Below are 27,840 nucleotides of genomic sequence, written 5' to 3' on the forward strand. Positions count from 1 at the left end.
ACAGTCGTCCACGTTGCCTACACAGTGAGGCAAAAGTTAGAATTAACCTATGTATGTTAAACATGACCTTGCAGCAGTGTTTGGTGGCCTTACTTCAGGAAGAAACGTAAATTATGAGTAGCGAGTTACGTTGCATTACCGCGCCGTGGTTAAAGGCAAGCAAGACATGGCCTATATACCTACTGTAGGTTACCAAGGCAAACTATAGCCTACTGCAATTTTTAAATACAAACATCCAATAAAACAAACCTTGATTAAAAGTTAGGCCTTGTATCTGACCTACTGTATTTTTTAAAGCTTGGTATCATTTTAGACAGTTATCGCAATTTATCATGGGCCATATAGGCTATGCTATACTGGTTGTAACCGGTAGCCTACTTCTAATACCGTAAATATAGCATATTCATTGCATAGGCTACAATGATCAGCAGTAAGTAGATTCGTTCTGACAAAGATCAGAATTCGGCCCCGCCCTGTTAACCAAAAAGCGACTTTATGCGCATGCTTATTGTAAAAACTCCACGACCAAGATACTGCTGGCCCACATGTTAGACCCAGACCTAATCTTTTAGCTTAGCCTAGCTAATTCAAAAAAAATATTTTGTTATGTAGATTTTCATAAATCTCGAATTGGATATATTAGGCTTAGGCTAACTAACCTACTGCTCGGCCTAGGAAGTCTACTTAAAGTTTCTAGGCAAAGGCTGGTGAGATGCCAGTCCGCCCAGATAGCTCAGTTGTTAAGCTCTTGACAGTGAGAAGAAATCGCAAGGTCAAGCGTCGCAGGTTGGACTCTCGTTTCATGAGCTTGAGCAACGCATTTGAAGATTTCCTTCCAGCGCCACCCATATGGCAAAATTCACAATTAACGTTGATTGACTCGTGTGATTGGTTGATCTGTTTCATTTGATCTGTTTCATTTGATCTGTTTCATGTGATCTGTTTCATGTGATCTGTTTCATGTGATCTGTTTAGAAAGAACGGTCTTTTAAAATACTGTTTATTTCATCAGGTACCGGTATTTAGATTTAAATTAAAGTAATTTATTAAAACAAGGCAATCAATTGTTTGGCCTATAAGAAAAGTAACTCACAGCTCATATCAATCGAACAAAAGCATCATGGAAAATGAGTACGAAAATGCTGATATGATGGTAAGCTAATAGGTAAATTACCGTAGGCCCACTTCAATTTGCATGGACGTGATAGTCAGTGGCGTAGCCAGAAAAAAAATTTGGAGGGGGGCAAATATTTGATGAATTGAAGAGAACCACAAAGTGTTTGATTTAAGGCATCGCCACCTGATGTTCAGTGGCGTATTCTGGTGGGTTAAGCAATGAAAGCAATAAATCTGGTGGGGGTTAGTTAGAGCGTGCCGAAGGCACGCGTATTCAAGGAGGGTCCGGGGGCATGCTCCCCCGGAAATTTTTTGCAAAATTACACTCAAATAATGGATTATAGCGCTTTCTGGAAACACTTTCAGGGTAATATTTGTATGAAATTTATTAGCAGATAAACAGCTATTAACTTATTAAAGGTAGCTGTTACACACGAACGGACAAAAACTGCGGCTAAAATTAGAGAACACAAAAAACTCAGCTACACAAAAACCCAACAGAGTGGGCGATTCTGAAATTGCTTCCACAGATTGGTTAAAAGAAGCGTAAATCGCGTAAACATTGCGCGATTTACGATTTGCAAAATTTATTGGAGTCTTTCTGTGTGTCTAAAACAAGTCCTGGGGGGTGTTGATAGCCAGATGTCTTGGAAAACGATATAAATTTATAAATTACAAATTATATTATATTTTCAACAAAGGGTTCAACTTCGGAATCCAAACTTTGAAAATTTTGGGGGGGCATGGCCCCTTTCTTCCACCCTGGCTACGCCTATGGTGATAGTACAAATTTAATTGGGCTGCAGTTCAAGCATATAACAAATAGCCTACCGATGGGCCTAATAGTCAGGAGACCAGGAGTTGGAAAAATGTTGATTTGTTAGCCCACAAATGTGCCCACTCTCCCCAGCTAGCGCTAGGCCTATGAATGAACTGACTGCGTGAAAATAAGTAACAACCTAAGCCTACTTAAATGCCTGTTTAACGTAGTGGGCCTAGCAGGCCGTCTAATCACCATAACTAATGTTGTTTTTTGAGACAATTACGTAATACATTATGCTATATAGCAGACAGCTTGAAAATTGCCTTCACGTGAAGTCTTCGATGTGAAGATTAGCATTAACGTGCCTTAGGTTTGAATTGGACTCTTTTTTTGGCACATAGGCTACCGTATAGGCCTAGTCAATTTTGAAATCCTCACGAAATGTTGCACCCTACAAAGGCTATCATAACGATATAGCAATCGTTTTATTGTGTGTATTGGAACATAGATTAGCCTACGCGCAGTAGCGTTGTCGTGGGGTAGGCTACTTTTTGAACCGATATGATTTTAGGGGCCTGTAGCCTTTTCAAGAGGCCCGGAAACTTGATGAAACCATCGGATATTCGCTGAATAAAGTGTTTCTTTTTTTAAAAGAGTCTAATTTGAAGCCAGAGGATTTCATTTGTTTCCTAAAAATATTAGTGGACCCAAAATTTTCCATAGGCTACTTGATTCAAGTGTCGGGTATGAGAAGATAATAAGGTTTTCATTGTAGCCTACTAAGACTTCGGCACTAAAGAGAGTCGAGTGGTCAGTTTCTTTCTCTCGGCTGCCTTTCTTGCAGAAATTATGCCCACCTAATTTATTACACCATAAGTAGGCTAGAGGTATTTTCAACAACCAGCTTAAGCCGGAAGTCGAACCAAGTTTGCATAAATTAGAAGGCCAAACAAATTACCCCTCAACCGGCCTGCCTACATCTATTTTAAGTACCGTAGCCTGTATATAAATAGGCTAGACCAAGACGTTAGAACCGTTGGCTAGCTAGGCTACAGGGTAATTGTAGCCTGTAGGCCTTGCCCAAGAGGCTTAGGCTGCAATGTCGACCTAATTGATTGATGCAACACAACAAATCAGTGTCACATAGAAATTGTAGCTGTTCATTTGTTCAGTGAAGGGCTTTGCAGCCGAAGCCGGAGCAAGGAGCCCCGGAGCCGTGTATTTTCAACGGAGCTGGAGCCGGAGCTCCACATGAAATTTAAGTGGAGCTGGATCCAGTTGTTTGAAGAATAGCTCCGGCTCCGATGTAGGCTATTCCTGCTCAAGATGCCACTACTATTGGCTGAATTCGCATAATTTAACAGCACCCTTCACAAAATTAAGAAACTATGTGCGTAATCAGATGTTGAATTAACGAATATGTTTTGAAACTCAGTTCCGCATGACATTTTGATGAAAGCAACTTAAATTTCGTAAAGTTATGCCATTTTTAGCAATTGTTGCCGGTAGGCAATTTTAACTCTTTCGCGCCCAGCATCATTTTAAAATGATTTGCGGTTTAATGCTAAACGCCCAGCATCATTTTAAAATGATTTGAGGTTTAAAGCGAAACGCCCAGCATCATTTTAAAATGATGCTGTTTGATGCGTGATATAAAACTTTGTCTTTGTAGTAGAATATTGTTCCAGACAATTTTTCACCAAATCAAACGTCATATAAAAACCGTTCAGCTCTACTGAATATTACGTCATGGAAGTTGCTAGAAAATGTGCCAAAATTGCACATCGTTCATAAGACTTGTGTCAAACCTGTTTAAACCTGTTTAGGCCTGTTTCAGTTTGAAACCTGTTTAAACAGGAAACATAGGATTAGGCTACCAGCTTCGAACACCTGTTTTGAATTGCGTGACAATGTCTTTCTATTGCGTCACAGTAGCCTACTGCATACGTGAATTTGAGATATTGATATCTATTCTGGTCATTCGTGAAATGGTTGCTTGAAAGTTGGCCGCACATTTAACTGTTGGCTTAGTGCTTGCTAGCTGGACAAAAGTTCCTTCTTTTATCCAATTAATCTGTTCTGTAGTGACAGTTTTTAGAGGTGTACGGCGTTGCACCCCCTCGTTTTCGGTAGCCGCGGGCTAATTTTACAGAAATACAATTTGAATAGACGTTTCAAAGGCGTGTTTCTTGTTCGGTCATTGCATGCAGACGAACGGATTTGGGAATCTTATGTTACAATTTTCCCACGAAGAGATTATGGTTTACCGCTGTGACCAAATATCTATAAATTTACTGGTCCCTTGTAACACGCTTCACTGATATTCTCATGTTTTTCAAAAAAAAAAAAATTGCTCAAATTTGACAAAGTGTGGTTACTTTAGCCAACAGTTAAAAGAAAAGTGTGTAGGCCTACTAAAGGAACAGGGCATGTTTGATTTTTCCTTGACACTTTATATCATTAGGAAGTCCATTGAAGAAAAAAAATCTTTTTAGGTTCTACAGAAAAGGTGGGAGTATTTTTTTTTGTATGATGCTTGATTTTCACAAAATTTTTAACAAAAATTTTTTTTTAAAAAGTACACATTTTGAAAATACTGCATCTTCAAATATGTTGTATTAGGAAAGTAGGTTCTAACATTTATAGTCAGAACTTGAAATTATCTTTCCAATGAGATATTCCATGTCAATATACACAATCGGTGTCACGCGTGTCAACTCGTTAAAGTAGGCCAAGAGAAAAAATAGCAAAAATGCCTGGGTTTTGCGGTCAAACCGTGCAAAATCGCTGGGCACGAAAGAGTTAAGCTTTAGAAATTAAACTGATATGTCGTCATTATTTTATTGAAAGCACTTTTGGGAGCCTGGAGCTGGAGCCGGTGCAGTGGTATCAATAAGCTCCGGAGCAAGAGCTGGAGATAGTTAATGATAAAAGAGAGCTCTGGTGCAACTTAACATTTACGCCTGCTCCAAAGCCCTGGTTCAGTGTCACTGCAAGTCTGCAACCTAAGCCTATGATTTAGTTAAGTGGCTTGCCAAGTCACAACCCTGTCATCTCGAACTCGAACGCCAGCCTGCATAGCAATGGACGCGATGTCGTTTTAAACTTCATGTTGGCGTTTTGATTACTCCACCAGGTAGTCGATACAGTTTTACGGGCAATTATTTTTTTTAAATCAAAATTAATTAACAGCTTAATAGGTCGGCTGCGTAGCCAAGTAGTAAGAGCCCTGAAACGGCACTCGACAGGGCATAGGCGTCATTTCAGGGGTGCGAAGGGTGCGAAGGGAGCACCCTAAAATGAAAATCTGAGGTAACAACATAAATGCGAGAGCACCCCTGGGCCCTGGTTTGCATACAAAATACACCGATTCAAATGGAAATTTGCATTGCTAAATAATGGTTTTTTTCTTTCTTGAAAGTCGTTTCACCACAGCGCAATATTTTCAGTGTTTTACATTTGTGTGTGGCACGCAGCGCCAACTAGTTCTGTGTTACATAACACTACGCAGTATAAGTTATTTTGGCAGCCGATTGTAGCATCGAATAGACAGCGATAGACACGTGTTTCGCCCATGAGGCTGGGCTCATCAGTATCGCACCGTATTCTTGCCACTTGAGTAATCGACCGCCGCTTTACCAGTCAGTTTAACTCTTATCTTTGTGGAAAGAAAGAGCCAACAAAACCAGCAGGTGCCAGGGGTAGGTCAATGTGAAGAAAGGCGTTCTTCCCGGCTATCAGCACAAGGCTGATTACTCACTAGCACAGCGAGCTGCAGTCTTCTTCTTCTCTTCTCTCGTTTGACTTGTAGCAGCTTAGATTGGCAATGCCTCCTCGTGCAGCCAAGATACGGTAGTTGGGTCCAGTTGTCGAATACCAGTGATTCCACTTGGGGGTCGTAAGATGGAACATTCGTGGAGTATGTGTTGCATTGTTTGTTCTACCGCTCCGCAGACACATATCGGCGAATTATGCAACCCCCACCTAAACAGATTAGCTCCAGTACAGCCAACGTCACATCTGATCCTGTTCAATGTGACCCATGCCTTTCTTGAGAGGTCTGCTCCAGGAGGGATGGAGAGTGCTGGCATAACTGAAAACTGGGGAGGGATATGTGGCAGCTCGTTCCATTCTTGGGCCCATGTTTCCATGCAGCTGAAGTTCTTATCCACAAGTTGTATAGCGTATCGATGGAATGGGCGCCTTGATGATAGGCGTTGAGGTCTGACTGGTCCATTTGTTTGGGAGTGACTGTGGAGAAGGTGTTGAGGATCGAGTCTCGCATGTAGAGCCAGTTTGTAAGAGGCTTCTTCCCTACGGACATGAGCAGGAGCAATGCCAGCCAAAGTTGGCAGATAAGCAGTAGGTGTGGGGCGGAGACAGCCAGTGATGATGCGCAAGGTGTCGTTAATGCATACATCCATCTTTTTTGTGTGTCTGCTGCGGTTCCACACAGCTGAGGCATATTCGGCTGAGCTGTAGACCAAGGCTAGTGCACTTGTACGCAAGGTTGATGCTCGGGCTCCCCATCCTGTTCCTGCTAGGCTTCTCAAGAGGTTATTTCGCGAGGTAACCTTGGCACGGAGTGACTCGATGTGGGGTCTGTAGGTCAACTGCCGGTCAAGTTTTACTCCAAGGTAAGTTGGGTTTGCAGTGTATGGTAAAGGATTTCCTTTTAGCGAGACAGACAGTTGACGCTGAGATTCCCGATTATTTAGATGGAAAGCAGAGATTGTTGTTTTCGACGCATTCAGTTTGAGCCTCCACTTGTCCAGATAGTCAGCCACCAGTTTCAGGTCAATTTCAAGTTTTCTTTCCACCTCATGCCAGTTCCTGTGAGCATATAGAAGAGCTAGATCATCCGCATAGCCATACTGTTGCGATGTAGTGCATGGGAGGTCACTTATATAGATATTAAATAGGAGTGGCGATAGTGTTGACCCTTGGGGGACGCCATTTTTCAGGCGGCGTGGTCTGCTGGGTTTTCCCTCGTTGGTATGCAGTATGAAGGTACGGTTCGAGATGGTCTCTACCAGAAACTTAACCATGTGTCGGTCAGGAATGAGCTGTAATAGCTTCATAGTAAGACCACGGTGCCACACAGTGTCATAGGCTGCTGTAAGATCCACTAGGACAACACCCACCTTCTCACGGGCTTCAAAACCACTTTCGATGTCATCAGTAAGCTTGACAACCTGGTCAGTTGTGCATCGGCCGCGTCGGAATCCAGCTTGTTCTTCTGGCAGCTTTGGGTCAACGATTGGTTCGAGTCTGCAGCGAGCTGCAGTGACGCTTCGCTAACCAGAACGGTGTAGCTTTCACGCCAGCCATTGAGACCTCCAATTAAACGTTTAAGTTATTTTGGCAGCCGATTGTAGCATCGAATAGACAGCGATAGACACGTGTTTCGCCCATGAGGCTGGGCTCATCAGTATCGCACCGTATTCTTGCCACTTGAGTAATCGACCGCCGCTTTACCAGTCAGTTTAACTCTTATCTTTGTGGAAAGAAAGAGCCAACAAAACCAGCAGGTGCCAGGGGTAGGTCAATGTGAAGAAAGGCGTTCTTCCCGGCTATCAGCACAAGGCTGATTACTCACTAGCACAGCGAGCTGCAGTGACGCTTCGCTAACCAGAACGGTGTAGCTTTCACGCCAGCCATTGGCGTTAGCGAAGCGTCACTGCAGTTACGGCGTGCTAGTGAGTAATCAGCCTTGTGCTGATAGCCGGGAAGAACGCCTTTCTTCACTACGCAGTATGTTCCAGCCAGCAAAACTGCGTTACTGCAGTTTAAAGCGTCACGGCGTTAGCGAAGCGTCACTGCAGCTCGCTGTGCTAGTGAGTAATCAGCCTTGTGCTGATAGCCGGGAAGAACGCCTTTCTTCACTACGCAGTATGTTCCAGCCAGCAAAACTGGTCCTTTTTACATTGATTTATCGTCTGCAGACGTTGAATCAATGTAAAAAAGACCAGCTTTGCTGACTGGGTAGAGCATATTGTACGATCAAAGCATTTTTCTGCAAACTGCGGCAATCGGACTTCTTTTAATCTCACTGAATGTCTGTGACGTCACAAACAGCAACGCAAACATTGGTTCGCTTGTTGCAAACGTCACGGTGATGTTGTGACAGTGAATACGCTACGTCAGAAATCCATTGCACAGCCGTCAATGGTCGATATAATGCCAAATATATATGCAGCTTTGGTAACTTACATTGTTATGCCGACTTCTTCCTGTGAAGCCGAACGTTCCTTTTCGTTATTACGACGCTTGAAGACCTACCTTCGCAGCACTCAAACGCAACAACGACTGAACAATTTGGCCGTTATAGGTAGTCATCGCGAATTGGCCGAGAATTTTAACATGAAAGAACTTGTCAGGGAGTTTGTTTCCAAGACAACGGACCCGCAGAAACAAATTTGGATGTGATTAATTTATAGCAAGCCGCATTATAAGGCAGACGTGAACAAATTAAAGTCGAATATATTTCAATATTCAATGTAAGATCACTTTCGCCTCGCATGTAATACTTGTTTTCATTTCTATCTGATCGTTTGACATACCGCTGCAGTCTATTCGATTACACATAGCCTACGACAAAATTATCTTCTTTTATGTTGATTCGACGTTTCATGACGTAGGCTAAACATGGTGGAATTTACTATTAGATTGAGTCAATTGTTTTAACATTTTCCATCGGTCAGGTTTTCAATTGATTAGCCTATTTTGACAATTTTCATAAGATAACTTAGAGCACCCCTAACTTCGTCAAATTTTTTAAAAAAATTACGCCAATGCGACAGGGCATACGGTTGTGTTTTTGGCAAAACACTTAAAGGTGTGCCGGAAAGTGGACGCGAAGATTGGCTTCCTTACCTTCCCGACCGCATAAACTGTCGGCAGCAGTGGCCAAGTGGTTAGCGCGTTGGGCTCGCAGTCGAGAGCCTGCATGTTCGACTCCAGCCACCCGCACTTGTTGTTGTTGTTTCTTTGGGCAAGAAACTTTACGATAATTGCCTCTTGTAAGAGCCCTGGAACCCAGTGATCGATTTCGAGTACCGGTAATGGGTAGTAGGCTACCAAATTTAAGTCATAAGTAGAGTAGACAACCGGAAACAGACATTGCAGTCGGCTGCAGCGTGGGTCAGGTGTACGTCGGAAGGCGTAGACCGATGCATAGCGCTCAAGTCCGCTTTCCCGCAATGCAGGATAAAGATAATAAAAACAAAAATCTTCAACCACCGGGCGTGAGCCTAGATACGACTAAAAAGCAACTTAATAAACAGTAAACGTGACCATAGATGACTTACCGTACAAAAATATGCGAGATAAAGTATGTAAGTGATCTCTGACGTGACTGACACGAGGCAAATTTGAAGTTAATTTGTATCGAACAAATATGTTCCCATCAATTCGAAATGCATGTCATGTAACCTTATTCTATGAATCAATCATTTATTCTGCCACTAGTGGGTGTCTCAGAGGAGCAATAGCTTTGCTTCAGCAGTCAGCAGGCTTCGCCACTGCAGCTCAGTTTTTATTTCTGATGGTCATAGTGAAAACAATGCATATCAATATATCTAAACGGTAGAAGCGCTTTGCTACAGTTTTACCTTTGGTACTGTACCACTTTGAAACTTGTTGTAGTGGCCCTGAAGTGTGAACACTGAACAGGCCACATGTTTAAACATATCCTATTAAAATATTCCTTCTAAAATATTCTATTCCAATTGTTGGATAAGATTAGGCCAATGTCTTTAGAACTGAGTTAGCTTTGCATTTTTCTTTTCGAAAGTAAAAACAATCTATTAACATAAGAAAAACAATAGGCCAGGTTTCAGGCAATTTAGTGTTACTGTTTCATATTGCTTGTCACTTTCTTAATAGTAAAATGTTAAAGTCATCTAGATTCTAGACTAAACCAAATTGTCATAAATATAGCCTAGACCAGGGATGGCGAACCACTGACCCGCGGGTCACGAAATGACCCATCACAGATTTTCAGTGACCCACTTGTCTTTTTTAAAATAATGAAATTTAAACAAATATTTCAGCAAAGAATAAATGTTTCACTAAATATTTGTGATAAGACCCCACCCTATTTTAATCTAGTACTGGTATAGATATGCTAGGTATACATATACCTAGCTATTACGATATACCTAGCTATACCTAGATTATACCTAGCTAGATATAGATATGGAGAAGATTGTATCTGTAACGACTGATGAAGCGCCCAGCATGATTGGGAAACATGTTGGATTTATTCAATTACTAAAACAGGAGTTAAAGCGCAGCTTTGTTGAATTTCACTGCATAATACATCAGGAAGCCCTTTGCGCTAAACCAATCAAATCTCTTCAAAAAGTTGTAAGTGTGGTAACAAAAATAGTCAACTGTATTGCATCTCATGCTCTTAATAAGCGTCAGTTTGCAAATTTATTGAACGCGTGTGACAGTAAATTTAATGGCTTACTCATGTACAACAGAGTAAGGTGGTTAAGTTGTGGTAATGCTTTACAGCGATTTGTTGAATTGTTGAAAGTACAACTTTTTTTAGCTGAAAAAAATCAAAAATATCCAGAGTTAAGCGAAAGTACGTGGTTGAATGATTTACATTTTTTCGCTGATTTCACAATGCATTACAATAAGTTAAATACTAAATTGCAAGGCTGTGGAGATATTGTATTATCCATGTTTAGGCACATTAAAACATTTAAGAAACTCGCTATTTTTTCTCTAGACCTTGAACTTGAACAAGGTCAGCTGAAATATTTTCCTCAGTTGTTGAAGCACTTTACCACCACCAATTTAACTTATGAACAAAAGTAAACTGCACTCAACAAGTATGTTTTACTGACGAAAGAGGCCAAAAATGTAATGTCAGAAAGGTTTACCCAGTTCCAAAAGCTAGATACTACATTGCAGTTCATTCTTTTCCCGCATGCAATTCAATTGGAAAATCTTGAATTATCAAACTTCGAATGGTTTCGTCTTTACAACTTGGAAATGGAAATGATAGACTTTCAAGAAAGTGCAGTTTGGAAAACAAAATTTGTAGACTTAAATCATCTCCTACAAAAATTTAAATGAAAACGGATATGGATGGTTGTGACTTTCCTGCTGTTGAAAACCATGCTGAAAATATAATTCTTACAGAGTGGAACTCCCTGCCAACTTCGTCTGAAACCATGAAAAGATTTGCAGTAGCTCTGTTAACGTTGTTTGGTTCTTCATATTCGTGCGAATCTTTATTTTCGCACATGAATTTTATACAATCAAGCACACGGAATAGTCTCAGCTCAGATATGAGTGCTGCATGTGTGAAGCTAAAAACTACGGATTACCAACCAAGGATAATAAGACTTGCAGAGAAGATGCAGAAGCAAGTTTCGCATTAACATGCTGTATAGTTTCGCATTAACATGTAGTTTTGCATTAACATGTAATTAAATGTATGACCCACTTTTGCTTTTTCAAGAATTAAGGTCTCTTTTGTGACCCATGCACTAAAAAAGGTTCGCCATCCCTGGCCTAGACTATACAATAAAAAAGCAGTTTTTTTTTGGAAAAACAAGAATTTAAAGGTTTAATGCAAAATCCTTTCACGAAAGTAATGCCTACATGCAATCGACCAGTACAGCAAGAAAGTTGTATCTCTTCCACTGGATTGTTATTTTTAGATTTTTTTCTTGATATAGCTGGAATGGCAAATACCGGTAGATGTCAATATTTCAATGATGAGCAAAACAAATTCAGTAGTTTAAGATAGATATTTGTTCCAATAAAATGTATCACCGATAAAAAAGAAAGTATGGCATTGCACAAACTATGCTACTCGTTACACTAGTCTGTATACCAATAGTCTGTACACAAAGCAAACCTTACACTTTGTAAGGCAAAGGATGTTAACAGTTGTGTGGATTATGAAAATATCTGCAATACTTATAGCCTAATATTATATCAAGTGTCTTCTGCAAGGACTTTAGTGAATCTTCATATTATTGCCACTTAAAATTCCACTAATAATCTATGGAAACTCTTAACAGTTTGAAGAACTGACATAGCAATATTTCGTTTTAATCTGCAAAAACTGTAAGTGTACCGTAAGTCATTAAAACCATATGCTTCTGAAAGCATGATACTTAACAAAGGATGAAACCTTGTCTTACAATGAAAATTAAACATCCAATTGTTTTATTTTAGCATTCTGATGCTGATAGTGCAAGTGGCATTGACAAGCTACCCGAAGTTGAAGATAGTCAGAAGGATTATATTGATCATTACGACACTTTTTCTGAAGATTTACCACCTCCTCCACCAGAGCATATTTACGATTTTGATCAACGATCTTCCAATTCGTCAACTGCTGGAAAAGAAGACACACCGTCTGACCTTCCTGAGGCTCCAATAGCACTTGGCACCATGGCTGATCAAGTGGTGGAAAGAGTTGCAAATCTTACAACTGAAGATGTAAGTAAAATTGTTTTTTTTTTACTTTTTAAACATTTCATAAAGTGTTTCATTGTCATAATATATAATTTTTCAACTTATTATATATATATGACAGTTATTTTACCATCTTGAGCTGAATTAGGCTGAGACTTATATATGAAAGGTCTTTGAGGTGCAGACAGTTAGGTGCCTGCCAAATAGGTGTGCGCGCTGTGATACCGGTCATTTAGGTGGTATTTGGTGTGTCAAATTACCCTGTAAGGTTTCTAATTTTTTAATTAAACTCCATAGCCCTTTGCATTGCAATGTAGGCTTAGTCAAAGATGGAGTCCTAACAGATTGTGGAGGCAGTCTGGTGTTTTTGATCTGAATTCACAAATCATGATTTGAAAAACATTTTAGGCACCATCACTAAAAATAGCGGTCTACTGGTGAATTTCACAGGATGGGGGTTGCAAAGGGGTGGAGTAACTTAGCTGTTGCAAACTAACAAAATATTATATTGTCAATGCAAACTGAGTAAGGAGTATGGTAGGCTAATCTTATACAATATAACTTGGCGTATAATTGGTAGTATATGGGCGTTTTTTAATTTGTTTTGATTCGAAAAGCGTTTCAAATTCCCCCTCCTCCTTCAGAAAATTCTGCGTATGCTGTTGTCTGCAGTATTACCTTAAAGCACCTAATGAAATAGACTTTACTGGGAATAGCACCTAACTGATCAGTGATCAGGCGCCACACCTAAGTGTCTTGACGAATGTAAAAGACAGAGTCTGCGCATGAAAACCTCTTTCCTAACACACATGAAGTGTACCGTATTTCAGATTGTTCAGAATGGTATCTAGAATAACATTGTTTGTGATGTTGTAACTAAATCAATTAGATATTTAAAAAGCAATAGCTTTTCAAGTGAGTAATATGCTTAACTTACCAATGACGATTTAAATACAGCTTTGGTTTAGCACAACCTGTGGTTCCAAAGAATGTTACTGGAGTTGTTTTTTTAAATCAGTTCATTTGCAGGATGAAAACGAAATGCTCACTGTTAACAAAGAAGGAGAAAAAACTGAACATGTTATATTTCTGTTTATCAAGGTTTAAATGCATGGAATTGACTGCCAATTTTTTTTATTTGACGTCATATCATTTCAATATACTTTACATCATATATTTTATTTTGCTTGCTCAATGCTCAGTTGGTACATGAACTCCCAGATAAGCGACATAGTTTCATTTTTCTGTTGGATGATCACATTTTTTTTGGTTCAAGGCTGTGAAACAGCATTATGAATAGGGTTCATTATTTTTTCTTTATTGCTTTATAGCTGAAATGCATGATTCAAAACATTTACTTTATTTATTTTTCTGCATGGAATTGACAAACGAAGAGTGCAACTAAGTCTGAGTTTCGTAGTCCTCCTGTTACGGTTTTTAATGGAGCTGCGTCTGATAATGATGCAGAGACCGGTGGAAATACTCGCCCAGAACCTAAAATTACGCTATTTATTAAGGTGAGCTTTTGTCATTTTTGAACGAGAGCTATGTATTTTGTAATATGTTCATTCAAAATTAGATGTGCAAAATTGCAATGGCCCCCAATAGGATTCCTTCACTTTCTTTTCTGTAAATAATACCCTTGCTGTTGACGTTTAGCATTATGATTCTTAGTATGAGATCTGTTCACTTTAACCTACAAAATAGCGTTTTCTTCTGGTCCATCTAAGGTGCCAGAAGATATGACAAGTGATTATTTGTAATATAGGGTTTCATTAATTAAACACATTTCACTTCACCAACTAAAACCAAAAAAAAAAATACTTCACCAAGAAGCCTTGGATGCCATTGCCATATAATTAATGTGTGACAACAATGGATGTCCAATGCTTGGTGCAGTTGTTGCTTATCTGTGCTTCTTTTGCAGTTAATTCCCAGTTAACAAGTCTTTAGTTTTCGTGGAATAGTGAGATTTTTTTCAACATACTGTTTGTTTGTTTTTTAAGTTGAACAATGAACATGCAATCAACTTTTTATCCTTAGCTTGTAACTCTATGTTGAAAATATGTATTTACAAAGAAACATCTATCCAGAAAAAGTTGTCTATGTAACGTTATGTCAAAAACGTCTAACTTTAAACCATATCAAAAAAGGAAACTTTTGCTGGCTATAGTAGTTTGACGACTGAACTGAACGTCCAAAACTCTTTGTTATTGTCTTGCATTTTATTGCATTATTCATACAGCAGAATACGATTACCCACAGAAACTCAACAACCTAACAATGTAGTTTAACGATTTTCTGCTTGTAACTATTCGAGTGATAACGTGGGCGCATGTAGGCTAATCAAAATATAGTTTTAATTTGAAATTTTTATATATTTTTTGCTTGGTTTAGGAGTGGCCTTGGGCAATACATACCCAGACAGCGAATCGGTCGTTTTTTTTTTATTGAAGAAGGCGTTTAATCAATGTAAAAAATGACTTATTTGCTGTCTTTGCAAGATTGAAGAACGCACATTAATGCGACAAAAGATCCAGAAAGCAATTCAATTATTTTTTACATTGATTCAACGTCTGCAGACGTTGAAAATTCAACGTCTGCAGACACAGATGTAAAAAATGATTGAGTTGCTGTCTGGTAAAGGATTGTTAAAATTTAATTTATGCATTTAATCCATTCATGCTGATCGTTTAAAGTTGGACTGAGAAGAGGAATTAGTCGATTGAGTGACTTGCAGATTGCGTTTAGTTTTGCAATGTTTCGTGCATTTGTCTTTAAAATGAGAAGTTTGTTGGGAAAAGTCGCTATTCGATACAGAACGCGGTATCATAGCAGCTGTTGGTCAGTGTCTTAACTTACAGCTTAAAATAGAAATTTCAAGGCACCGTAAAAATACTTGCCAGCTGTAAAAGAATAGAATGAAACAAACCAGCATATAACAACCGCGTGCAAATTCGTTTCTGACGAGATATTGAAAGTTCAGTACGTTGGTCATAAACAGTCGATAGGAATTGTTTTATAATTCCGATCCTAAAGACTCATTTAAACAAAAGTGACGTCATAATTTAATCAGATTCCAGCCATGTTCATCAATAGTTTGAAGGATCAATCATTTGTTTATGACTTTAGCCTGCAAACCTTGCATTATTCTATTTAGTGTGGTCAAGAAAAAGTTTGATGGATTTTTCTTTATCCGCTTTACTGTGCAGTTAATCATGCCGACAAAATCTATTATATTTCTATTAATTTTACATCTACAGACGTTAAATCAATGTAAAGAGGACTATTTTACTTGGTTGGTGAGAACCGATGCGATAGTTTGTCTTTTGAACAACCGCCATGTAGAAAAATTCTCCACACTCTCAGCAAGGGTGAGATGAGAATGTAAACTGGATTTTCAAAAACGAAGTTATTGCTATCAATTAACGTAAAGTAAATAAAATTAGTCAAGAAATATCTTCAAAATATCATACGCTCTTCTGGTGAACAATAACCTATCTTCAGGTGTTTCACACATACCTGGCCGGAAGACTATATAGAGAGACTTGCAGTTTAAGTTTTGTATCCTTTCTTCGCACATAATCCATATCCGGTTGCTTCTTTGTCATAATCAGCGTCGCTTCAATGGAAGACAGAACAGACTAAGCGTATTTTGCAGCACTTAGAGAACAAGCACTCATCTTTGGAGAATTGAACTATTTTACATCAAGTTAACCATTTTAAACGTAAAGGCATCAATAAAAACACAACCAAACATGCCAAATGCTTTCTTTTTCCCTCAGGCTGTGCTGCTCATACCGTTCAAGCTTATCACGTTGACGAGATAGTTATGGGCGTGTGGGAATTGCATTAGTGGCCTTGAAGCAAGCAGATACGCTCGGCTGATTATAAATCACTTGTATCGCGCATTTCAGCAGAGTTGGCATCACGGCTTGCTTTGAATCGTTTAGTTGTTAGAAGAGTTTCAAATGCAGACATGGTTATATTTGACAGCATATGACTTTATGAAATTCGGTTTAGAGCAGATGTAAACAGCAGCCTTAACTAACGATCAAGTAAAAGTTTCATGAAGGACAAGATGTAATTTTTGTAACGCGAAGGCACAGCTTGTTGCGAGCTCGAACAGCGTCAATATAGGGCGTTTCTGTAGGGTAGTTTGTTTGGAGTTGTGGATATGCTAAATATGTGCATAAATTGCAGTTTTGTCCGAATTTCAGCACTATACTACTGCTTACGGCCTACAACGTGCAGAAATTGAAATTTCATCTGTGATACTTTGCAAACGAGACGAAGAGTCGCCTTTGTGAGGTGTCTTACGTTTGCAATAATGATGCGCATCCTTGAAACAAATTATGTTATTAAATACGCCTAAAGTACTTATATCTCAGCCCACTCTGTTACTCATAACCAAAAGAAGCAATTTCTTAACTATATCAATACTTTTCGTTCTGTTTTCAGCAGTATCGCACAGACATCTTGTTGGGAACGCCTGCTATCTAAATACCGCACGTTTCGTCATCGTTTGCTATCATTGTAGTATTAGGTTCGTTTGCTTTTAGTGTAAATGAAAAATTTGAACAAAATTTTGCTGACCCAAAGCATAAAGTTCATTAGCATCGTTGCAGTTTCATTTGAGGTTGAAAGGCTGTTTTAAGATTGGTCAAAGTTTTTTTAGTGAGCCCCGAATTTGCAATTATGAGATTCAGGGAGTGCAGTTGGAGTCAATATTTAAACCAGTTTTATTTTCATTGTGCCTCGAATCTCCTGGATTTTTAACAACCTTTGTTTTGAAACTAGAGCAAGGTATTATAACAAAGCTTCTTAACATAGCATTATAACTGCTTCTAACGTGATTTGAAATGGCGGAATCGGAGGACAACACTGTCGAGGTGGTGCCAACCAACTCCAACAGTAATGATGACGACACACAGTTAAGCGAAAGAAAACATGTCATAAATCTATTTGTAAAGGTAATTCTATCTTAGTAGAGTGTGGCCATTGCTTTTTTGCTTGTGTTTTCATTTCTGTGACAACTGGCAATATATACCACGGCCACTCAGGGATATTTATGCCGTAAGTTGCACCCACAACTCCTACCATAGGAGCATAGTTTGCACTGTGAATGTTGTGCTGTATAAATGATAAAATTAGTATCACAATTTTGTTAAATCCACTGTTTCTGTGGGCAATGTATGGGCAACAATCGTAAGAAAGGCTTGTGGAGATTTTTAGTGTCCGCTGAATTTTAGTAAGGTTCCACAGGCCAATGGGTTAACTTTTTATTTTCGAATAACAAAAGATACAAAAGCGTGTTGAAAAGGATTGTGAGTGCGCATGAAAGAAATTTTTGACTTCTTTCTAAAATCACACCCAACTTAACTACTTTCTTTTAGCGACAATGAAAGCAGCTCAACTGAGCATTTAAAATTGAAGCAGCCTGCTTGGCTGTACCCAGCCAGTAAATTGATAGTTTTTTTTACATTTTTTAAAACGTCATGTGACGTTGAATCAATGTAACTTTGCTTGCTGAGATGCCGCAGTGTGTGGCACCTGTAAAGTGCCTGCCGAAATCACGTTAGATAATATAATGATGAAACAACTGCAATGGTTGTTAATCTCTAGTGCACATTTTATCTCTTTTTCAGACAAGATTACAAGATTTCCTTAACCTAAATAGACCCAACCAGTATAAGCTTTGTTACTCAACGCAACAAACAGTTCACCAGCCTCATGTTTTAATCATAAATCGATCTCGCTATCACAGCATCCTCAATATGATCATGTCAAGAACCTGTCAAGGCTCAGTAAAGATGAGGCTGGTGAACTGCTTGTTGCGTTGAGAAACAAAACTTGTACTAAGGATACGAGACAGTTTGCTTCAAGTGGACAGTTTGCTGGGTTGGTTCACAAAAACAGAAAGGTTTTATTAGACTCAACCAGGTTATAATTAGATGTCCGGTAAACAGTTTTGTTCTGGGATTTAGCAGCATGTGTCACCGCTGCCAGTTGTTGCCTATGGTTTAACCTCAAGAAGAGTGAAAACATTTACCGCAGATTGAGAATTGCCGGCTTAGCACGATGGGACTGAATGTGCCACTATGAAATTTGTTATGAATTGACTTATTGGTTGCTACAGATTGAACAGATTATTCTTTAGTTGCCATTTTACGTCGTTTCTACGTCTAATGACGTTGAAGCTACACAGAGATAGCTACTTTTACCTATATGTCGTATGTTTCTGCAACTTTTCTGATATTTGCCAGTGCAGCAGTGATGTGTACTTTGTGTGCAGCATGCTTGCACGCGCATCATGCCATAAATAATGCACACATTCATTTGTAGATCGTAAGTTCTCTTCTGCTGAATGGTGTAATTATGTCAAGCCACTGCATTCAGTTCTTAGTTTTTCATACATAATTTCTTGAAACGTGTATAAACTTCATCTTTTTATGATGTTGCTGTTTTGTATGACGCTTAAGACGTCTTAGATGTCTAAACGCGTCTCGACCACTAGTACAAACAGTTTTCATTGAACCAATCCTTAAGGTCGTTGTTGTATTGGTGGGCTGTGTGATTCTTCTTGAAGCTGGTGTTACCCACAATTTTCACCAAATCAAACGTCATATAAAAACCGTTATGGTCTACTTAACCTAGCTGGCATCATACGTCATGGAAATTGCTAGAAAATGTCCAAATATTGCACCATCGGTCGTAAGACCTGATGAAATATTGCATTAGCCGCTTGAACACCTGTTTGAATGACTTCATAATTGTCTTTCATTATTGCGTCACAGTTACTGTCTACGTGCATTTGAGATATCGCAAATTATTCTAGTCAATAGTCATTCCACTCATTCGTAAAATTGTTTGTTGGAAGTCAGTCGCATATTTAACTGTTTGCTTGGTGCTTACTAGCTGGACAAATTTTCCGTCTTTTATCCAAGTAATCTGTTCTGTAGTGACAGTTTTAGAGGCGTACGGTGTTACGTCCCATTTTCGATAGCCGCGGGCTAATTTTACAGGAATACACTTTTTGAATAGACGTTTCGAAGAGTGTTTATTTTTCGGTCATTACATGCAGATGAACGGATCCGGGAACTTTATGTTACAATTTTCCCACGAAGAGATTATGGTTTACCGCTGTGACCAGCTGGGTTACTGGACAGTGGACACTCTTACAAAAGGTGGTCTATGGACTGGTTTGTGGCATTGCAGTTTGACAGTTTGGTTGAGTTTCCATTTCCTATCGGTAAAGGTTGTCTTTTGTTTTAGACTGTTTTATTCTTAGGCTGTTTGCAGTGGACCATAGTTTTTTATAGTTAAACAAAACCTGGAAGAGGTTTTTTTGGCTTATCGGTTTATTCTCAAACACTGAGGAGATTTTGTTTTTTCAAAACTTCTGCCACTCCGTTGTAATATTTATCGGCGATTGGTCAGTTTTGTAGAAGGGATGTCTTGGTTTCAGTAAGTTTTTGGTGCTTATTTTATTCGTTGTGCTACTGGGAGATTTCGATCGTCTTCAGGCATGCTTCAGGATATTAGTTACCTCCAGAAAATGCAATTTACCTTAAGTATTCAGTAAACAATCTTTTCAGCAAAGATCGCATCATTCCACAACGACAAGATGTTTCAGTTTTCACTAGTATGCAGCAAAACATAATATAAAATACCGCAGTCCAATGTTTGCTTATCGTTTGGCAGTGAATGGGATTCTTGCTAAACCACACATGGCGAAATGTAATATCCACTAACTTTCAGTCATAAGCGAGTCGATATTATAGATTGTATTTTGATGTTTCGTTATAAATGCTCTACTTGACATTTTTTTAAAGAATGTCGTTATTGTAAGATGTGCTTTTATTACGTTTTTTATAAATTAATTTGTGATTAATGTTGTCTGGGGCTTTGTAATAACTGTTTGCCTTTTCTTCGACTTGTTTGTCATGCCGTAAATTAAGCATGCACCGTAAGACAATTAAGTCAAGGTTTTACGTTTTGTTAGAATGCGTTGATAGCGTGGGCAGTGGGCACTATTTCGCTTGTTATTCGAATACTTGTACAGTAGAAATATGATCCAAGCCTTTTACTCTTTTATCTCGCTCGGAAAATATGTGTTTTTTCGAAGTGAGATTGCTCACACTTTTTTGTTTGTTTGAAAGAATAAATTTAAAAAAAAATATATTTAAAACGTAATCAAAACAACGGATTTGATCACCTTCTCTTGACTAACGAAATGTTTCTACATTTTGAAATACTTTTGAGCTGAACATTCATAAGTCTGGACGATTAGAAAATCGCTTCGTTTCGAAGTTAAAACGTCACGAAAATTGCTTTTCTTTGGACATGAAAGGAAAGAATACAATAACAAACATACTTGTGTCGAAAAGAAATGTCGTTAGGTTTAAAAGACTTGGGTTAAAACAAACCTTTACAATGATAGAATTTATTTCATATTTCGACCAACTCTTCTTCGAGATTGAATAGAAAACAGGTGCAGAGTTATTGTGGCACCTTGAAGATAAGAAATTATTTTAAAGTCATGTTCGTGTAGATTTTACTTTATCCTTACAAGTATTTCTGAGTAGCTACCGGAAGAAATCTGGTTTCGTACGCTGCTGTAAAACAATTAGGCCTAGATGACGGGAAACTGATCACGATTTTATTTTTTCCCAATATTTCTTCACCATTTCTTGAAGTGGAAATTTGAGACGGTATGTTTTTGCTAGTGGCTAGCCAAGAAACGTTGAGGTTTCTGCAGGTGAGTGTTTTCAAGTCGAGCGATGAACGAATGAGCTAAACTTGGCAAGCACTGTATTTATAGACCGACGTGAATAAAACCGATAGACCTGCTCCGTTATCTTTTTCTCTTATCCTTGTTTCTTTTTATATTATTTTCTTTTCATTTTAGTTTCTTTTTGACACCTTCCATCGCAACAGCGCAGTCGTAAGGAAAGAGTTTGCCATCGACTGCGAATTCTTGTTTGTTCTGGCATTCCACTTAATCGTGGTTTATCTTGGAATGTGGTTGGCAATTAGATGCATTTCAAGAAACAGTGAAATAAATCAGTTTCTGAATTGAAAAGCAGAAAAAAGTAACACGGTAGCCTACTCCGAAACGGCTTATTCAGCCAGCAAATTAAGTTCTGTAATGGCGTGATATGCTTCTTTAAGTGACATTTGTTTACTATCGTTTTACGAAACTTCATATCCATTGTTCATTACGCTGTCAAATTGAACGTATGTACTTGATTTATTAAAATATGTGAAATATTTTTCTAATACCTTTGTTTAAGGCGTTTTTTCTTTACCACGGCTACCCACATAAACAGCCTGCGGTTGTAAATACTTTTCCAAGGCTTTGCTTTTAATCCGCGGGACTCAAGAGCAAAACCTTCAAGTTGCCCAGTGTTTCCAGCAATAAATACCGCCGTAAACCTGTTGTCATTTTAACGTTGGCATTTTAGTTTAGTAGTAATAGTTTGGCTTGGTTGTTATGTTGTTGCTTTATTGTTTTCATTTGGTTGTAATCACTAACAATTTTGTGTCAATTTACATTTACACGTTTTTTTTTTAATTTATGTTTTATTTGAATTCAATGTTTACATCCTCAAACAAATTTCTTTTAGCTGTTCTTTTATTCGGTTCATTGCAACAAACAGTTCATCATGTGACCTTCACTTAATTACGTAGCCTTATGACCGTCCAGATTACTTAGTCATCTCCAGTCTCCACCAAGGCGATAGAAATGCACAGTGGTGTCCTGCAGTGCCATAGTACGGATTTTAAAAAGCAGATCACTTCCAAGCCAGCTAATCAGTTCATTTTTTGCGTTGATTGAACGTTTTCAGTTGTTGAGCCAATGTAAAACAGCCTGTGTTACTGCTTGGCTTGTTTCATATTGTGCAAAAGCGGGCTTTGGAAGACAACCTGTGTCGTAGATTTGATGGAAAACCAACTGTCTTTGTGTATTATCTTACTGCAAGTTACTACCGCACATTGAACATGTAATGTCAGATTACTCAACTTATTGTGTTTACGTCTTACCACAGGCGGGTTCCGACAGAGAATGCATTGGATGTTGTCCTTTTTCGCAGCGGCTTTTCATGATGCTTTGGTTGAAAGGAGTCGTTTTCAACGTCACAACTGTCGACAAAGCCACGTAAGCAACTAGTTTTGCTATACAAGTCTTATGAGTTTGACTTGTACTTCTGTTCTCAGTCTGAGTTTTCAAAAGCGTATTAGGCGTACGTGTCAACTTCGAAGTTAAGCTATCCTTCGTGCTTTTTTGGTAAATTTCTCCCTCTTGTTACATTGAGTCAGTGTTCCTCAAACTCTGTGTTGCGAGGGCGACACACCAGTGCACCTAGCATTTTTTATTAATTCTGGAAGGTAATTTATTTGTATAAACAAGCAAAAATGCAAGACTTTAATGCACACCATCAACAGATAGATGATAGTACTATGCTATTTGTCTATTGTCTTCCCGACATAGTAAAGGTGATTTATCACGTTAACGAAAAGGCACGCTCATCGCACTAAACTTTTCAGAATGAAATTTTTTAGCAAACTTATTTTGGAGCGAACAATAAACAACCGTATCTTTGTCTGGGATCCAAAATTGAACATCACTCAGCATTATTTTATTATCTTGAAATTGTCTGTATGGCACTGACTGTATTACAAATTTTATTTCTTCGGTTGAAGTCCGATATGAATTAGCGTATAATTTTGCGATTGTGTCACAGAAAACCAAAACAACTGCGAGACATTGCTGCCGGCACCAACCCGCCGTTTCTGCTCTTCAACGGTGAAGAGCTGACCGACATACAGAAATGTGAAGACTACATCGAAGCTGAGCTCTATCCTCCGCGCTACCCCAAGCTTGCTTGCAAGCACCCACAAAGCAACAGCGTCGGCAACGATATCTTCGCGAAGTTCTCTGCATTCATTAAGTTTCGGGGAAATGTCGGTGATCCTAAACGGAAAAGTAAGTCTTTTCTGACCGAAATTACTAAGGGTTTTGCACCACCAAAAGAATATCCACGGATTAAACAAATCGGCCAATAAAGCAAATTAATTGGCGGACTAATCTTTTCTTCATGCGCCAACCGTTAATCGGCTAGAATCCCAGCTTACTTATATACAGGCGATGTTCAAGTAAATTGGTCTTTGATTACGCAATACGACGATTAACTTAATTGGCCGCTTAAAAGATTTGCTTGTGGATCATCTAGTCCCAAGTATTCCTCAGTCATTCTCGCATTGATTAAACCAAGATACGGTTGTTGTTTCTGTGACCATGTCTAGCGTCTATAGATCGATTCGTTGCCAAGATTCATTGGTGGTTTCGCTGAGAATTAGTATCACCGTGTATCACTTCATCTTTGTATCACCGTGATGGACCAAATGCTAGTGTGGCTGCGTTGAATCGACGTAAAACTGGACTGCTTGCTGGGTGGAATAAAACTGCGGTTTCTTAGATACAATTAATTTTCTTCGCAGAAGCCCTGCCCTTCATCAAGTGTGCGCTTCATAAAAGTTTATAGTGCGAGCAAACGCCAAAGTTTTCAAGTGTTATTACCGTCTGAAATTCGTTTATAACCAAAATACCCATTGAATGGAAATATGTAATTAAACCGGTAAAAATGCTTCAATAGAATTTCATTTATAGAAAACGTGGAGTGTGACCGCTTAATTTTTTTTTTTTTTTTATTGCCAGTGTTGGAAACGAAATTGAATGACGCCCTGCGCAAGTTCGATAAATACTTAAACGAACCTCTGGATGATGAAATTGACGAAAACTGCGACGAAGATGAACCGCAAGTGTCGAAGAGGAAATTTATTGACGGGAACGAAATGACGATTGCGGACTGCAATATGCTTCCCAAGCTGAACATGATCAGAGTGAGTAATATTAATTACCGAGTAAGTTGTGTAAGGTTTTCGTAACGTCAGAATGAAATACTACAGCTCCTGCAGAGGTCAGACGAAAAACTGCAGCTTCGAGCAACGAGCAATGAGCTCCCTGCTGGTTGCTATTTTCAAGTTCAGTGCCACTAACCAACTCTTCAATTACCGAGACTTAGATGGCAGTATTAAAGCGTTTTTATTTTTTACAGCATTTATACTCGTTTTGAGAACAAGGTGCCGTACATCGCTGCTTGGTCAATATCATAACAGCCCAGTGCACGTTTGCTGAAGTTTATTTCTTTAGGCATGAAACAAAACAACATTTACTAACATTTAAAATCTTTGCTGCGACTCCGCTGAGTTTCGAACTCGTGTTGCTCACACATTGACACGCAGTTTACCATTCATGAGAGACGGTCTCAGTCTTTGGGCGTGTGAATTATCGTGTAATCCTGCGGATGTTTCATTTGCTCCCGTCTAACAAAATTAGTGCTTTGTACATTGTTTCAACGTTGTTACATTGTCAAATCAATGTAAAAAGCGCCAACTTCTCTATCTAGGCTGCAATTATGTTCACCTTATGCACTGATTTATAATAACCTCATTTTGTGATGGCGTTTCATTGCGCTGTAAACTGTTGTACCTTTCACTGTAGTCTTCTTATGTATTGCCAGGATGTGTTGGGGATTTTCCAGTTATTTTCTTAAGACCTTGTATTGCTGAATGTTCAAAATCGACTACCAAAACGTTTTGACTAACCTGCGTCAGAGTTGCGCAGAAGGGCACGGTGTCCTGGTTACTTTGGCAACAACAAGCACAAGATTGGTCTTTCCATAAGCGCTTCTGCATGCGAAGTCTGTTGCAGAGTGCAACTTAATTCGCACGTGAAATGAACCACAAAAAACTAAGCACAGGTGAAGCTGCAAAGGAAATACAAATAGCTAGCTTTCGAATCTAATCTCCACGTTTTTTTACACAGAGACGTATTTTTGAATGTTCCAACACACACAATCGGCGTGACAGAAGGAATTTTTCCGCTTATGTAAAAAGCGCCAATATTCAGTAATTTCATTACTCATGACATGTCATGACGTGTGATGCCATGACTCAGCAAATATTGTTAGAACATTCCAATATGGCCGCCTACTCTCAACGTTAGTTGATGTGTCATTTTTGCAACATGCTATTACCTTTAAATTCTATGTTTAGATTGGCGGCCGCGAAATGCTCAAGTACGAACTCCCAGCCGAGTTCACCGGAATTGCCCGGTATCTTGCTGCTGCCGACGAGACGGACGAATTCAAACAAACCTGTCCCGACCCTGGAGAGATCATCTGGACATACGGAGGTCGTAAGCCCCGCCCTGGTGGCTGGAAGAAGTAACACGCCTGGTGTAATCATGCAGACTTCTCACGTGACTTCACGTCGCTCATGGCTCTTGTATTTGCTGAACGTAGCAGGTTTACTGTTTGTAAGTTGCAATCTTTTTATTCGGATTGGGCAGATGTACGCGATTCACCAACTCTTCTTCTTCATCGTGTGTCACACGGCCGTAGCCCAGAGAATTCACCAACTGAAAACTACGATTTTACATTTGAATCTGCACTTGCATCGATGATAAGGATTATGTACCAAAGAACTGCTAATGAATCAAGTAGTACATTCACGATACGACAGACCCCTGCAATTGCATGTACCATTGCTTCTATTAATTTTGTATCATTAAAATACTACATTACGTTGCATCAATAATTTTACTTCATATCATCTATGGGCGAACAGATTTTGTTGCATTGCTTTTTTGTTACCAAACAGTACAAAACCGAAAAAATATCAATTTTTTCCTAATGAGAAGAGTCGATGATAAAACACCGGAGATAACTTTGCTCAGTCACATCTTTGCTTGCTTTTGTAGTTACTAGAACTGAAAGTAAATCTGCAGTAAAAAGTCTTATATAATTAGTATTTTTGTCTTGTATAATTATATAATTCAGTATTTTTGTCTTGAACAGTTTATGCTTGTGTTTATCTTTTGTGTTACTTCTATTTTTGTTTAAAAAATTTAAGTGTGTTAGATAACATCTATAAAAGATGTCACTAATCCGATACTCTAGAATTCGATACGCTTCAATGAATTTGGCTCTAGCTTTAGCATCTGCATGTGCTTTCGGTTTGTTGAAAGCAACCATTGTTTCAGTTAATCTGAATTGCATGCTGCTGTATTTGGTAAAGGGAAATTTAAAGTCACTGAATCACACGTGGCTGGGGAGACACTCGGATGCTATCTATTTTTACAAATCATTGTACAGTATTTTTACATGCTTTGTTATTCTGTAAATAAGAGGCTAAAGATTTTCTTGAATATAATATTTTAAAATGTGAATATTTTGTGGAGTTGCCGTCTTCAAATGTTTCGTTTTAGCAAGCTTTTCGATTTCAAAATACAGAGGACTGCAGTATGTGAGTGTGTCAATAATTATTTTCTGTCTTGCTCTTTGCTGTCATATAACGACTGCTTTATTGTTGCAATTTTGCTTTTTATTGGATCACCACGGTTACAAACCAGACAGCATGTGTTGTCATTTTGTACTGTTTCAACGCCTCCATAAAAGACACCATTTGCTAATTGGGAATAAGTGTGTTTCACGAAACAATATTATTCATCTTTGGCGATTGGCTGTGTGCAACACATGTAATTTTTTTTTTGTACATTGTTCAACTCAGTGGTTCCCAAACTGTACGTCAACCATATTTTTTAAGGTATAGATTTTACGTTTCATGAAGCTGGGATAAAAATGGAGTTGTTTCTATAAGAGTGTAGAAATTGTATTATCAGTAAGTCCAACTTTGTCAGTGTGTGTCTTTATTGATTTGCTATCGCTGTTGTGCTTTGAGTACAAAAATTGCTGCCGCTGCTTAACGAAAAAATCTTAGAAAGCCACTTGTTTAAACTGACAATCATTAACGTTGTCATAAAGGTTAAAAAACGCCAAGACTACAACACCGAACAACAACGCCAGTATGCTATATACTAAAACAAAAAACTAATTGTTCATAGGCTACGTGTAGATCGCATTATGTCACGTCACTTTGTGAAAATTGAAGTGCGGTGTGTAACTAATTACGTCAGCGCTTGTGATATTTTCCGGTAGTTTTTATTCCATCAATCAATTCCTATTTTTCATTCATTTTCACGCTCTTTGCTTTCATTTGAACCTGTATTTGTTACAAAGCAATAACCATCCATACTTGTACGATGTACATATTTTTGTGTGAGAACTTTTTCGCTGCGTTTACGGCAATTTGAAGTCACTGAATGTAAAAGAAGCGTAAATATACCAAAACTTAGCAATTAGTCTACGCTTGTCTTTGTTGTTTTATCAAATATTCGCCATGTTAGCTTCACAAATATATTCTTTTCTGGTAATCATGATTGTAGATTTTTGTCTCACGCTGGGAAATATAAGTCCAGTCATGGTACCGTGTATTCTTGTCTCAGAACTGCTTACATGTGTTCACCCATGCAAGTGTATGGAAATGTTATCAGTTTTTCACTATTGCCAAGCCCTTACAGTGCGGACATTGTAAGCCGAGGTGAT

The 27,840-nt window shown here is 38.7% G+C and overlaps 1 protein-coding gene across 3 annotated transcripts; it reads left to right on the plus strand.

The window, feature by feature from the left end:
* The first annotated feature begins 1,015 nt into the window (after positions 1–1,015).
* Positions 1,016–27,728, plus strand: LOC145768623 (chloride intracellular channel protein 5-like). 3 transcript variants are annotated; one of them, XM_082580164.1, is made up of 7 exons: positions 1,016–1,153; positions 12,086–12,352; positions 13,358–13,429; positions 22,381–22,490; positions 23,077–23,318; positions 24,051–24,235; positions 25,451–27,728. In XM_082580164.1, exons 1-7 carry the CDS (start codon positions 1,121–1,123, stop codon positions 25,622–25,624), a joined length of 1,083 nt encoding a protein of 360 aa, XP_082436290.1. In that variant the 5' UTR covers positions 1,016–1,120; the 3' UTR covers positions 25,625–27,728. The 3 variants fall into 3 exon arrangements, with proteins under 3 accessions (XP_082436290.1, XP_082436289.1, XP_082436291.1); XM_082580163.1 differs by lacking the exon at positions 13,358–13,429 and adding an exon at positions 13,723–13,845; XM_082580165.1 differs by lacking the exon at positions 13,358–13,429.
* Positions 27,729–27,840: the final 112 nt, after the last annotated feature.

Source organism: Aplidium turbinatum, chromosome 4, assembly GCF_918807975.1.
Source record: "Aplidium turbinatum chromosome 4, kaAplTurb1.1, whole genome shotgun sequence".
Lineage (NCBI taxonomy): Eukaryota > Metazoa > Chordata > Ascidiacea > Aplousobranchia > Polyclinidae > Aplidium > Aplidium turbinatum.

What these genes read in the sequence shown, in the direction of transcription:
- LOC145768623 (XM_082580163.1), top strand. Translation starts at nt 1,121, where the DNA reads ATGGAAAATGAGTACGAAAATGCTGATATGATG. An exon ending in AAATTACGCTATTTATTAAG is followed by an intron (nt 13,846 to 22,380) that starts GTGAGCTTTTGT and finishes GTCTTACCACAG; the next exon opens with GCGGGTTCCGACAGAGAATG. An exon ending in CCAAGCTGAACATGATCAGA is followed by an intron (nt 24,236 to 25,450) that starts GTGAGTAATATT and finishes TTCTATGTTTAG; the next exon opens with ATTGGCGGCCGCGAAATGCT.